Genomic DNA, 14,792 nt, shown 5'->3' with positions numbered 1-14,792 from the left:
CGTGCAATAAAACATTTCTGTGGATAGACGAACACCGAGTGTGTAACTTGTGTCAGCACAGCGACCATGACAAAGGGGCACTGTCGAGCCTGCAAGCTCTTCAAACCTAAGACTCTTAAAGACTGAAGAACCAAGCGCTGGACCCAGCACACAATGCAGGCCGAGGCTGCCATTGACGTGGAGGGACTTTCCAGTAATGGCAGCGTCACCGTCTTTTCGGACAGCGAGGGCGACAGGGAACAGCAAAGTTCCCAAGTGCACGCCCGACCCCAAGAGACAGGCAGGCAGCGCTGTTACGGGGTCGACACCCGGCTGCAAAAGCACTTCCACTACCCCTGCCACTAAACACACATCCCAGGGCGATGAGTCGACGACAAAACGCCCAAGTATGGCATCAAGAGGAAGGTCTACAGAATCCCTTTCCTCTGGGCACTCAAGGTCCCGATCGCCCCATGACGGGCCATCTGTCCCAAAAACTTCATCGGCTGACGAGGCAGAGGTACGTCCCACTACCGAAAGTCAACATCATACGTCGAAATCGGCTGTATGGTTGAAAGACTGGTGTCATGATTCCTTCCCCTCATGTCCCCAGCCCTCCAAGTTGTCAGGCTGGAGCCAGGCCACAATCACCTACATGGCCCTCAAGGGCCTCTCCATCCCTCCAAAGACCCACTTGGAGTCAGACTTGGCGCTTGTGGGACCAGAATCACTCCCATAGGATAACATTGAGGATTGGACTTGTAGTGCATTGATGGGGACAAAATGGATGCCCCCACATATTTCGGTTCCCAGAACTGCATGTGCAGTCTAGTCTTTTGGGTGTGGTTCAGCCCAGAGACACCTGGGATACCCAGAGACTATTTAAGCCACGCCCAGGCTGAGAAACATGCTTTGTGTGTTCTCCACCTGCAGCGTGACACTCGCCGTGTTCGGATCGGTCTCCAGTAGGCCTGCATCTTTCTTCTGCGCTCAGCTCCTACAAGAACACCGTTAGGAACAGCCTTACCTTGCGGTGCTTCTGCCCATCATTCATCGCTCCTTCTGTTCTGCGGGCATCTTCGGCGGTGTCATTCCCATCCCGGCACGCCGTTTCATATGGAAAAGGGAAAAGAACAGAAAAAGGGCATTAGTAAGGATTCAGCAAATCTTCGCTTATTTTTAAAGACTGTACAAGCTTCAAACGCTTACTTGAATCCCAGCCGCTCTGGGGGAACTCTGTCTCTGGAACTTCTCATCCATCTGCAAGAGAGAAAAGGCACTCCAGGTTAGCGTGGAAACATCTAGAGGCGCTGCATACCGCGCTTACCGCATTTCTTCTTCATAACCCGACATTCATGCTGAAAACGTCGCGGCACCTAAAAGACACAGAAAAAGAACTCAGTTCAATACAAATACGAAAGGATCACATCGCGCATCACGCTCTCACTCACCTTCACGCTACTCATCTCAGCAGCACGTCGCCATGCCTGGACGCCGGCCATCATCTAAGGAAGGAAAGGAACGAAGTTAGAGAACAGTTCAAAAGACTCATTATACTTACCTGTCGGACTCTTGCCAGTGAAGTAACTAGGCAGCAATGAGCCCGCATCAATCAACGTGCCCCTGCGCTGAAAGCAGGACGGAGAGCACACTTTCCAAGAAAACAAGGTGAGCTGTGGATCAAAGGGAAGGGTTGGATCCCGGGGAATAAGAGGTTCAAGCACACAGAGACAATAGGGAGTTAAACTCTACCAATCCTGTGTTTCAGGCCCAGTCTCCAGTCCAGGGAAGGGTTCGAGGTCGTAAGAGGTCAGAACAGGCTGAGTGACGTCCCCGTGGATACCAGGTGAGCGTTACAACTGGTTTATCACACCTAGTCAAAAACATGTCCCTGAGAACCTGCTATGGGCTACTCACTCTAAGAAACACTCCTCCAAGAGTTCGAATCATAAAGAGAAGTCTCATCAGGACAAATCTACACCCACTAGAGAAACACTCTGTGACCCACAAGAGGAAGCTTCTTTGGCTGAAGCCTTACAGAACAAGGGCTCACCCACACCCAGGGGCCTTCCAGTCCTTACCCCTCAGTACCCTGGTGTCATTCCCAGTTCAGCCCAATGGACTGTGGAAGACATAAGACAGGGTCATGAGAAGAATTACCTTTTTTGCCAATTTCTTTGGAAAAAAACCTCTGGCTTATCAAAACTTTCAGGTTAGACCTCCTACTACAGAGCCTTCAAGTTCCCAGTTTCCAGCTTCCAACTCCCAGCCCCCAGCTAAAAGAGCTCATCCTGACTCACTACTAGTCCAACCAGTACTAGGTGATCTGTATGACGTCCATACAGACACTGAAGGTGATAATGGGGACTATCAACAATCTGATCATTATTATGAGGATGATGATGAAGATGCAGAGGTGTATACTCTGGCCTCACCAATTCAACAGGACTCCCCAATGGCCGATTCGCCAGTGCATAATCATCCCCTCCATAACGACATATTAATCAAAGTGGCTAGACACTTTGGTATCCAGACACAAGAAATGCAGCTAGACAAAGACTTTGTGGGGGATATTTTTGGAGACCTTTTTTGAGACAGGAAGGCTGGCACCCAATTCATCCCAATTTTACAATCTGTCCAGAGGAGGATCCTACCTTCACTGGATACACCTAACCACACTAGGGCAGTTAACCCGCGAGTGGAGAATTATTTCCGCCCAGCACCATCTAACGCGCTCTATATCAGGGGCCAGCTTAAGCCGGATTTGCTCTTGGTGACAACGAACCGTAAAAGGGCAGTGACACCACTAGCCTCTTCAAAGGCCCCCCAAGATAAGGAGAGCAAGAAGCTCTATACTATGGGGAGGAAAGTTGCGATTTCATCTGCTTTCCAGACCAGAATCGCCAACAATGCAACACTGTTGGCAAGTTATAATTGCCACAAATGGGAAGAAATAACTGCCTTAATAGCTTCTGCTCCTGAACCTTTAAAATCACAACTCGCTCTGGTGGCAGCTGATGGCAAGGCAACTTCCAGCTGCATACATAAAAATAATCTCGATGGCGCAGATAATGCAGGCTATATTATCGCTGAGGGGACTAAAATCAAGCATCACGCTTGGCTACGCCAACCCAGGCTATGTTACTTAACATGCCAGTGGAACCTTCAGTCTTATTCGGTAAAGCAGTGGAGGACACCTTAAAGTCTGCCAAAGAGTAATACAACACTCTTGAGGTCTCTTGGCCAATTGACAGGTGGAAACTATTTTCACCGTTTTCGTGGCCAAAATTCCCAATTCCGGTTACAGACAGGGTTAACATTCTTCATGGAACAACCAGAGTCAAGCCTCACAAGGCAACCGAAGAGGCCAGCGCAGATCCCGCTGCCGGGGATGATCCTCCACATCTAGAGGTGGAGGAACACCTCCCAAGCAATAATGGCCCGCTGCAGGTCCCCTCCTATTCCTCCCCAGTAGAGGGACGTAGTTCACTCTTCACCCACGCATAGGAGGGAAATAGCACGGACAAGTGGGTGCTATCGACAGTAACTGGAGGTCATTGTGTGGAGCTCATCCAAAGACCATCAAAGCATCCCCGTGCCAGAGAAAATCAACTATGGAAGAACAGCTCATCCTTCTCGAAGAGGTCAACGTGCTGCTTCTCGGGTACGCCATAGAGATTGTGCCGTCCAACGAGGTAAACTAGGGTATTTATACAACCTACTTGCACCAAAAAAAATCTATGCGCCCAGTGTTAGACTTGTGCCCTGCAAACACTTATGTAAAGCCGCAGAAATTCTGCATGACAACGCTACAGGAGGTAGCTAAAGCGGGGAGATTACATGGCAACCCTGGATATGAAAGATGCCTATTTTCATATTTCAATGGTCCCAGCACACAGGAAAATCTTGCGTTTCAAGCTAGCAAACCAGCACTACCAATTCAAGGTGCTACCCTTCGGAATAGCGTCTGCTTCAAGGGTATTCAGCAAGGTACTGGCGGTGATGGCAGCGCATCTGTGCAGGGAGGCAATCCCAGTGTACCCCTACCTGGACGATTGACTGATCACAGGGGAATCACCACATCTTTGCAAGCAAAACACGCAAAGAACCATAAACTTTCTCTTCCAATTGAAGTCAAGTCTTGTACCAAACAGTTCCTAGGAGCTGTCTTAGACGCAAAAGCAGGCTTGGCCGTTCCGTCCATGGAAAGAGTCCAAAACATGCTTTGGCAAATACCTCAGTATCAAGCCGGTCGCCAGATAAGCGTACGCAAAGCAATGCGTTTACTAGGCATGATGGCGTTGTGCATATACCTGGTCAAACACGCACGTCTGCGAATGCACCCCATGCAGGAGTGGTTGGTGAAACAGTGGTCTCAGGCAAGCGGTCAGTGGGGCGATCTAGTGGTTGTTTTCGCCAACACTAGTTCAAAACCTACCCTGGTGGACAAAGGAAAATCCGTTAAAGAGAAAACCCTTCCACGATCTGGAGGCCCAAGCGATCGTTACAACAGACTCATCACTCTCTGGGTGGGCGGCTCATTACTTTCACCACACAGCACATGATCTGTGGACTCGCATCACGCCACAGAACCACATCAACCTGCTGGAACTATTAGCAGTATTCAAAGCACTTCAAGCATTCGAAGTGCAGCTGACGTACCAGAAGGTTCAGATCTTGACAGCCCCACTGCAGTGTTCCATATAAACAAACAAGTGGGCACACACTCTCCAAGTCTGTCCAAGCTGGCACAGAAAATATGGAGGTGAGCACTCAAACGGGGGATGTTCCTATCATCCCAACATGTTCCAGGTGTACTCAACACTCTAGCAGACTCTCTGAGCAGAGATCCCACATCTTCTCCAAGTGGGGTTCCTCCTCGCTAGACTTGTTCGCTACTGGAGAAAACAAGCAATGCCCAGACTTCGCGTACACGTTCCCCCAACTAGGCTCCAAGGGAACGGCCTATGGATGAACTGGTCAGGGAAATTTGCTTACGCTCCCCAAGACTCACTTAATGAGCAAGGTAGTGAACAAGATTCACAGGGAACAAATGACGCTCATCCTAGTTGCTCCCATGTGGGCAAGACAGCCATGGTATCCACATCTGCGCAAACTGGCGATGTGCGATCCCTTCAAACTCCTGTGTCAGACGAACCTATTGACCCAACACTGGGACTAACAGTTCACCCTCAACCACACTCAGTGAACCTATAGAATGTACTCCATCCCACATTCTAAACTATAGGCTCCACTTTTTAGACTCAGGGTTAGTATTGAACTCCATAAAGGTCCACCTGGCGGCTTTATCAGCGTATACCACCTCTGAGTAAGGTATCGTGGGGAAAATTCCAGTCATTAAGGCATTCATGCAAGGGGTAAAGAGACTCCCCCCTCCAATTTCTAACCCACCGCCAAGCTGGGATCTCAATGTTGTACTCGCTAAGCTCATGGGACCCCCATTCGAGCCTATGTACAAGTCAAGTCTTAAACACCTGACATACAAGAATGCATTCTTAGTGGCTATTACTTCCATAAGAAGAGTTAGTATTGTAAGCATTGTCAGTGCAGGATGCTTTCTTTATCATTCATAAAGACAAATTGGTTTTACGTACTCATCCAAGGTTCTCTCCTAAACTCATTTCCAAATTCCACGTGAACCAATCCATTGAGCTACCAGCCTTATTTCAGAATCCAACTTGCTCAGCTGAGGTAAAACTCTACACATTGGCTGTGAGGAGGATGGTCCTTTTCCTGTTTAAACCAGACCAGACCGCTAAGGAAAACAGACCAGCGGTTTGTCGCCGTAGCAACAGGCAGAGAAGGAGATGACATTTCCAAGAATGCCATCTCCAGATGGATCAGATGCATACAACTGTGCTATTCATTCTCAAACAAAACACTGCTTTTCACCAAGAGCTCACTCCACTAGAAGCACAGGAGCTACCTTGGCTTTTATCGCAAATGTCCCCTTAGACAGCATTTGCAAAGCACCTACATGGAGCTTAGTACATACTTTCACTCAGCACTACTGCATTGACACCCATTCCAAAGCAGATACACAGGTGGGACAAGCAGTTCTTAAACATTTGTTTGCTACCGCTCCTTCTCACAACCCACCACCTTCTCCTAACACTGCTTGCTAATCTATGCATAGCATGTGATCTAAGCAGATTCCACAAGCCTCAGAATGGATACACTACTCCCTGTAATCATATTTCTGATGCTTGGGCCTGCTTAGATTCACATGCGCCCACCCTTCCTCCCCTGAGAGAAGGTGCATAGATGTTTTATGAGCTTTTCTGATATTTATCTGCTTGGATACACCTGTACTCGAGCTACACTTCATGCTACCTCATGTCAGAAACAAAACAATCTGAGGGACCTCTGCGCGTGAAGGACCATGGGTACAATGGACGTCACACTAGGGATAGTATTACTGGCACGCCCTGTCGACGTCCCTTTTCGAGTTTTGACAGCTTCCACTAGATGGCGGCCTATGCATAGCATGTGAATCTAAGCCGATTCAAGCATCAGAAATACGACTACGGTGAGTAATGCATCATAGATATATAGATTCTGTGAGATAAAGTACTCACAACTATATTGCAAGTAACATAAGTGATATGTGACATTATGAAGGCCCTCTTGCTGCTACCTTATGCCCAGATACAGTCATGCAACTCCTTGGTAACTTAAATATCAGTGTAATATACACTACCGGTATTTTGATCCCAAATATCATCGCTCCTGTACGTCTAGTCCAGGGGTCTGCAACCTGTGGCTCTCCACATGTTCTGGACCATGACTCCCATGATCCCTCACCATTGACTATTGTGGCTCAGGCTGATGGGATTTGTAGTCCAAAACATCTGGAGAGCCAAAGGTTGCAGAACCCTGGTCTAGTCTTAGGCTTACTTCTGCATCCATCTTATTTACTCTGAGAGCTAGCTGCATTGAAATACATGAATGTAGGGGACTGGTGTTTTAGACTATTTCAAATCGTGGTATTTTGTGAATTGTTTTTGACCTGCCAAAGGTGGTGCTGATTTTTATTGAGCTGGAACATGAGTCTAAAACTATCATTATTATATAGGTCTGTAATTCTGAACTATTTAACATTTTGAAAGTTGTTTGAGAACAAGTGCTCCCCTAAAATAGTTTATATTTTCCTTTTAAAGGCTCATTCATAGACCTTAGCAATAAAAGTGATCCTATGATTGAATTTGGTGATTACCCTGCAAGTAACAATGATACAATGAAACGGATAGAGTCAAAGCTCGCGCAACACCTCAAGAACCAGTCCAAGCAAACGGTAAGCATAATGCATGTATTCACTCTAAGCAATACTGTTGCTGCTCATCTTTATTGAACACATGTACTGCACATAGACTTTGGAAAAGGTGTCTGCAGGTTGCCTTGACCAATCTTAAACTTTATTGTAGCTGTATCATGGCAATATGCATGTTATTTTGCTTCTTTCATTATCTATGCCTTTGTTTCAAGGTGGCTTGGATCAGTAGTAATCCCTCCTTTGCAGTTGATGGCCTTTTCTTACTCTGTTATGCCTGCTGTGGCTTTGAGGGGCAGAAATAACAATTTAGACTAAGTGCATTTAGAGGTGTGGTCAGCTGCCTTTGTAGGCTGATGTCTAAAGTGAAACGCCAATATACAGCATATTTAGACTGTGAATATCAGGGAAACTGTGGTCCTTTTGGGAGCGGGCATTTGAGAGCAGTGTATTTTTGCATCCAGCAATGGGGGAAACCTCTTGAACGTTCTGTACCAACTAGCTGTACCCAGCTTAACATACGACATTCTAGCATATCTTAAAGGACCAGATCGGCCAGTAATTCATTGGGTCACTTCTGTCCCCCTTCTTAAATATCGGAATTACCACTGATAGCTTCCAGGAAGAGGGGCGCAAGTCTCTGTGACTATTAATGGTAATTGAAAACTGTCTTCTGTTGAATTTGAAAGGCATATTTGTATTGGATGGAATGAGAGGTAAGTGGGTTATAAGAACATTGTCCAAATTCAATCCATTTTCAACCTTGTTCCAGTGCAGAGTCCCTGTGATGGCATACGATTGCATAGTAGCATAATTACAACACCTACTTTCAGTTTTAGCTTGTGAGGAGGCATTCGTCCAACACAAGACTAAAACGTTGAGTCGGTAATTAACTGTTCATTGACACTGGTACCGCTGTGCCCTGTGTCAAGAGAAGTGGGGGTGGAAAGAAGTAACTTGAAATTATTCTGAATGTTTGCGATAGTGGAAGGTGTAGGTGACCGCGTACAACCGTGCTCATTTTGTTTGTTAAAATGATAGCTGTTGTTGAAGTGGAAGGGCACACAGAGGTGCACTTTGCCATTTGGACAGCATAGGGCAACCTTGCACTGATAAATTGCATCAGCCGAGTACAGAAACCTACCTAAGTGTTTTATGTGAAATCTGATCTGTCCATAAGACTATCAGTACTAGTCTCCCTTGGTTAAATACTTGGTACTTTTGAACTGCACACCTCCCCTTAAAGTGAAGTGCGGTTTGGATACTTTGTATGCATATTACTTTTTCTTTTGTAACTTTGCGGTGTGTTGTGACGATCCTTCATATGGTTTTACTTCTCCCCAGGGGAGAAGCCCTCTCCATGATGCTAGGGAGGTGAGGCTGCTAACCAATATTCCCTCTAGAGGTGGTAACATGCGGTAGGAACTCATGGAGAGGGCCTCACCTCCTGCAGGTAATGACGCTATTGGGAGGCACAGCCCCTTTAAACCCCAACCCGGTAGGCTTACAGTAGGACCTGATCCTTATGCGTCTAAACTCATGTTGACAACCATGTGTTAATGTGAAACATTGAACTAGCCTGATGGTTTAGGTACTGAGATGAATAAGCTTCAGAGAATGCTACAATCGAGAGCGAAAAACACCAGAACAGCTGTAGTCCATGGAATGGACGTTATGTCTGGGCGGACCCTGCTATATCAGGGTCCGCTATATCAGGGTGTCAGAAACAAACTAAGGCGGAAGAGTACGTGGAAGGATATTGGAGAGAGTATTGGAGCGAGAAATGGAGAGCCAGAGCAATATCGAAGCAGAGAGAGCACCCAAAGGCAGGCCTGAGAAGCTCGAGCAAGAGACTTGGACGGTGTAGTTCAACGGAAAGCACAAGGATGTCTCGCAGGCCAACGGGGTGTTGGCCGTGGAGAAAGCAGAATTGAAGAAGGGAATATATGCCCTACATGGAGGCAGAATGCCAAAGGTATACACCTGAATGCTGGTGGCCGGTGGGAGAGGGGCAAGCCAAACAAGAGGAGTGGCAGAACACCCCGGTTGTACATTTTTTAAAGTCGCCGGGACAGCGTCATATCTGTGGACCAGAGAGTTTGTCCTACAGAAGGACGGAGGTTAGGTCGCAGTGGCGTGACCTATAGTGAGTGGACCGGGTAGACCAACAACTGCATCGAACCTGCTAACAATATCGTTTGCACAGCTACCTACCCAACCTGAACAGTATCCAGAGAGGTGGTGGCTGGACTTTCTATACAGGGAAGGAAGGTCGAGCCCCTGGTCCACTTCATGACAGCCAGCTGTACAAGGCCCAAGAAGCGAACCCTGACAAGAATGGGAGAAGGCTATTGACCATCATCCGAAATCCTACCGACCCGGGGAAGGATCCCAACCCCAATACAGGTAACTTGAGAGAACAAAATGCCTGGGAGGGAGTGGTTGAGCTGTTTAAGAAACTCTTTAGAAGTTCCATGAAACTAAGGCAAAAAGGGGAGCACAGTGAAGCGTATGAACTGAGAACAACTACCTCAGTGATTTTGAAAGACACGTTGTCTAGGAACCCGAGATATCAACTCACTGAAACACCATAAAAGGATGTTATCAGATCAACCCTGGAAAGTAAGAAAGGGGAGTTTATTCTCTCCTTCTCTATCTGAACATCGAATAGCTGGGCAACACCCCTGCCAAAGAGAATCACAGTACACTCCCCAGAATCGTCTAGGGCTTGACCATAGAGACCACCCCAATCGTCATCTGTCATTCTGTTACACATTGATAATTGGGCAACACCAGGTCCTGCCAAGAGTCCTGTCTTGTTCAGCTCATGCCTTAACCGTGTCTTATGAAGTTAAAGTAGGAAGAGCAAACCTGCGACCCCTGGCAAAACCGGTGAAGCGTTCCCTGGCAGAAGGTAACCGGAACACGTATACGTCCGGGAGTGGGCCGGCAAGTTATGATACTTTAAAATCTAAAGGAATTGAGAAAACCATTGACTATTTTGTAATAGAGTTCCCTGGTCAATTCCACAAAAGCATGATATTTGAAAGTCAAGAGGGATTCCAGAAACGGCTTAATCGTCCCAGTGGGGGCGGAGCACGAAATGTGCAAAACCCACAGAGTGTCAAAACTGCCATAAGGGAACTACAAACCTTGTTAGGAGTTGTGAACTGTGAAGGAGAACCAGCTAGGCGAAGGGATTCATTCTCTTAGTACTTTTATATAATGGTTTAATGTTCTGTTTTGAGTACAGTGAACCCAAACATTTGTGGTACTTTTTTATTTAAAACTGCCATAGAGGCTTTTAGACCCTCTACATCCAGGAGAAGGGAGTCATTTGCCTGGACTACGAAAAGTAGCTGGACTTTATGGTATTTTGTTGTAGTGACTGGGATAGAGTAGGAGCCTTTGGGAACGGGATGGTGCCTTTTTGTTTTTACGCACATGGACCCGACGAGCACTCAAGTTTCTTTTAGTTTAGGGAGGGAAATCCTCTTGGAGTTGGGGATAGATTGGTTTTGGTTTTTCATTTAATAAGTCTATAGGAATCACTATGGCACCATTTTGCCAGTCTCTTCATTCCTTGTTGCCACAGTGGTTACAATTACAATGGGGCGGTGGCATCAGATATTTTCTACCATATTTTGAACTTTTCATTCTGCCACTTTTGCATTTTACCACATAATGGCATGCAGCGTACCATATACTCCAAAATGTCAGTGCCCGAAGATTTTCACCTGCCCTTTCGCCATTTTGGATTTTGGCCTTCTCCCTGCCCTTTCTCGTCCACAATTGGCATATATGGAAATCCCATTCCCTGCCAAAGCTGCTGCTTTCCCGAGAAATGTGGCGGTCTGCATTTGTGACCGGATGTGGCAACTACGTCTGTCTGGACCCAGTACACATACGAGCCACTGTGTCTGTTGCTGGTCAAATGTCGGCCAGAGGCTTTCCATGATTAAACAGCCCCTCGAGTTTACATTTCGCAGGTCCTTAATATTGATTGGCTTGGGAGCGACCCAAGTCCAATTCCTGGATAAAAGGACTTCTGCAGCTATTCAACAGATCATCCTGAGCCAAAAAATTCTATGAAGAAGTATAGCCCATTGAAGACATGAGGACGGCTGTGGCAGCTCACCAGCATTGCCTCCAGCCAAGTCCCATTGAAGCCCTGCTCTCCTCTCTTGATTTCAAGAAGGCCTTTGTTGGTGCTGCAAACCCCTAGACTGGTGGCAACAAAATGTCCCAACCCGGCTTGACGTATCTGTGCCTGCTGAGCCTTCGATAGTGTCACTGGACCAACTCACTCCTGGGCTACCTCGCTGCAGCCGTCAACGTTGAGTGCATTCTTGTAATTTTAAGGATCCTCAGCTTGTGTAACATGATGCCTTCTCCTGCAGTGTCAGCCTTCCAATCCGAAGAGAAGTCGTGCAGGGCTTGCGCCTTTGTTTTCACTACATCGTGCTGACCACTGCTGCAACCTGCCTTCTTCTTGTCCTGCAGATCCCCTGTGGTCACTTGCTCCGTGGAGGTCTTCTTCCTTCTGTGCCAAGGGTGTCCAGTCGTCCGTACTGGATCTTGGAATCATGGACTTTAGCTAGACTCTGTTACAAAGCCGAAAGGGACCTCTGCACCCCCTAGTCCCTGAACGTCTCAGAGACTGGTTGACTGCATTAGAGTATGCTTGTGAGGTACAAGACATGGATGAGTCTGACAAAAATTGCTTGCCTTTTCAGCAGACTTTTCCAGATTGCCTGCAGTGCTTATAGAGTGGTCTAAACCGGAGAGAAATGATTTTGAAAAATTATAGCAGGCTGTGTGTGCCCTTAAAGTTTGGGAAGACACTTGTCCAATACTTGAAGTGGTTTAGAAACCACAAGAAAAGAGTGCCATTTGGATCACATGTCAATAACTCTCAAGATCCTGTGTGGGTAGGCTGAATGCAGTAAAGTAACCACTTTTGAAGGCATGTTGAATTTGGTCAAACTGGAGCCCGTTTTTGTTTTATGTTCCCCTGAGTTTAAACAGCTGATTCTGAAGCGGTAGATCCTAAAATGTTCTCTATTTGTGCTGGTTGTCCATGTACTAACCAAAAATAAAATAACTAATTAGAAATGACCGAATTGTATTTGGTCGAAAAAACTAAATTTACTTTTGCGTTTTTGCCCCCAAACTCCTACCCCGCCTTAACTTATACCCTTACCCTAAAGCCCCCTCCAACCTATTTTTTTTAATAAGAAAGTACTAACATCACGGGCAAAAAAAGTGGCCATTTCTCCTTCGATATTTTTGCATTCAGTCATTTCTACGGATACCATTGTTGCTGACCTATGGGTTCACACAGGGTGTCCCATAAGGCCAGAGTGCTTCTAGCAAGCATGAGTAAGTGAAGAAGCAGGAGGTACTGAATAATCTGGTTCCTGTAAAGGCCCACAAAATGTTTAAGGTGGGTAACCCACATGGAGATCATGTCCTTTGTAGTGGGACAAGCCATCCCAAACAAGTCTTGCCACAGTAAGCCTCCTTACGTACTCAGTGCTTCCTGATCTTGTGCAACCTGTGTAGCTAGTTACCATGTGAAGGGGGAACCCAGATGTAAAGGTAAGACCTTGGGGGTCCCTCTGTGACTCTGGTCTTCCCGTATGATGAGGTATGTACATTCACGGGTGAGCATTCACGTCTGACTCCTTGCCCAGAAGCATTGAATCTAAAATAACTCTAGTGTCCTTATGGTCCTGGGAGCAGCAAGGATATATGCATATGCTGAATATGCAGCCGTCACTGACTGTACCAAGACTTATTTTAAGGATAGTGTACTAGTAGATGGCACAGATGCCATTGCTATCAGGGACAATGGGGCCAGTCTAAATATAGTGGAATCCACTTGGGCAAATTAAGAGAAGCTGACCAGAGCACCTCGGAGGCCCACCAAGTTGGCAAACTCCCCCAAACCCCTGAAAGAATGTAAATGACGCACTACTACTAATGCATTTGAATCTAGCAGTAAATGTTGTGCTTAGGATTCCTGTAAGTGTCCAGAGGCAAGCCTCTGGGGTTCTTCTGCGAAATTAATTCAAGGATTTAGTTCTTGATGGGTTTTACAGCAGAACTGACATGTACAAGGTCTCAAACAAAGGCGGCTACCTTACCCATGCCCAAGAGGAAGCCTAAGCCAAAGGAGAAACCCAAGGCTATGTAGTAAAAGGTTCCTAAAAAGGAGGAAGATAACTTCTACCGCATAACTACAAACAACTGGTGTTGCGGTACCTGCCCAAGCACCTAACCCTGACAAGGAGGTGTTGCCGGAGGTTGTCCATCCCTATGAGCACCCTGAACTGCAAGGTTTTCTAGCAGAAGGGGGCCCCCCTCAAGGGAGGATCTCAGTCAGGGTCAAAGAAAATGCCCATCTCCAGAAGGCCTAATAGGTAGGTTTGTTCCCAGTTGGAGGATGACCCCCCAGGAAACCTAGGATCCATTGCAAAGATGGGTTGCTGAAAAGTGATACAATCAACAAATGTACACCAAATACTCTTAGTCAATGGCTGTGTGAACCCTAAATGGAAAAAACTAAATTGCCAATCATCCTTTCCTGTACGAAAAGAGCTAAAAACAAATTCTCATGTTTCTTGTCCTTTGATGTAACTTCAGTCTTATATTCAGAAAAAATGAGACCTTTATTGTGCACATAGATCCGAAGCATTTCGGACCTTGTCCTTCTTTAGGGATCTGCATTAATTACAAAACATAAAAAGAATGAACTGTACTTGGACTCTGGCATAATTATCTTGAATTTTGTATGCCATATGTGTGCTACATATACTGTTACATACCTGCCTATGTTACAGCTCATGCAAACGTCTGCAAAACATAAACAGATTCTTAATACTGATGATATCAGCTGATTTACTTAACCCCTTAAGTGTCAGGCTATTATGCAAGTCTATGCAAAAAGGACAAGCATACTCGTCCTTGGCACTTAAGGGTATACCATATGTGTGCTCCCCATATTGTTGTATAGAGACTTCAGAAAGCAGAGAAAAGCTGCCTTATTTTTGTCTTTGTAGTGAGGATTTGGCCTCTATGGATTTCCCCGTCACATGGCTCGGGTGGTGGTACTCACTCCCTCCTAACATCTTGTACAACATAAACAACAAACCATAATACTCCTAATATTTTCTGAGTTCTCATTATTTGTAATTGTTATGGAAAATGTTCACGTTAATCCCGTACCTCTCTTATGACCAAATTCACATATGAGGGTTGTGGTTTTAGTTCTTCTCTACTTCTAGAAAATGTAGAAAAAAGCAAATTATTTTAAAATGTAAGCTCACCAGCCTTAAAAAATGTTTATACTAAGCTTTAATCCTCTTATAGGTATTACTTGCCTCTCACATGGAGATCACTGCTGCTAGAAGGTGGAGTACAGTTTCTGCTAGTTCGTGAAGAAAAGCAGGTTACTAAAACTCATAGAACGGCCTTGCGGCATAAAACAGGAATTCATGTCAATGAATTACATCCTTGC

At 46.0% G+C, this 14,792-nt stretch overlaps 1 protein-coding gene across 14 annotated transcripts in view; it reads left to right on the top strand.

The window, feature by feature from the left end:
- Positions 1 to 14,792, top strand: part of MAP3K7 (mitogen-activated protein kinase kinase kinase 7) — a 1,005,666-nt gene that overhangs the window by 592,850 nt on the left and 398,024 nt on the right. For all 14 annotated transcript variants that reach the window (XM_069606471.1, XM_069606465.1, XM_069606460.1 and 11 more), the window contains exon 10: positions 7,161 to 7,294. In XM_069606471.1, coding sequence (XP_069462572.1) covers positions 7,161 to 7,294 — 134 coding nt within the window. The remainder of the gene's footprint in view (positions 1 to 7,160; positions 7,295 to 14,792) is intronic.

This window comes from Ambystoma mexicanum, chromosome 4p (assembly GCF_040938575.1).
Source record: "Ambystoma mexicanum isolate Mex_15411 chromosome 4p, UKY_AmexF1_1, whole genome shotgun sequence".
Classification (NCBI taxonomy): Eukaryota; Metazoa; Chordata; class Amphibia; order Caudata; family Ambystomatidae; genus Ambystoma; species Ambystoma mexicanum.
The sequence above is the reverse complement of the archived record's forward strand: the minus strand, read 5'-3'. Positions and strand labels throughout refer to the sequence as shown.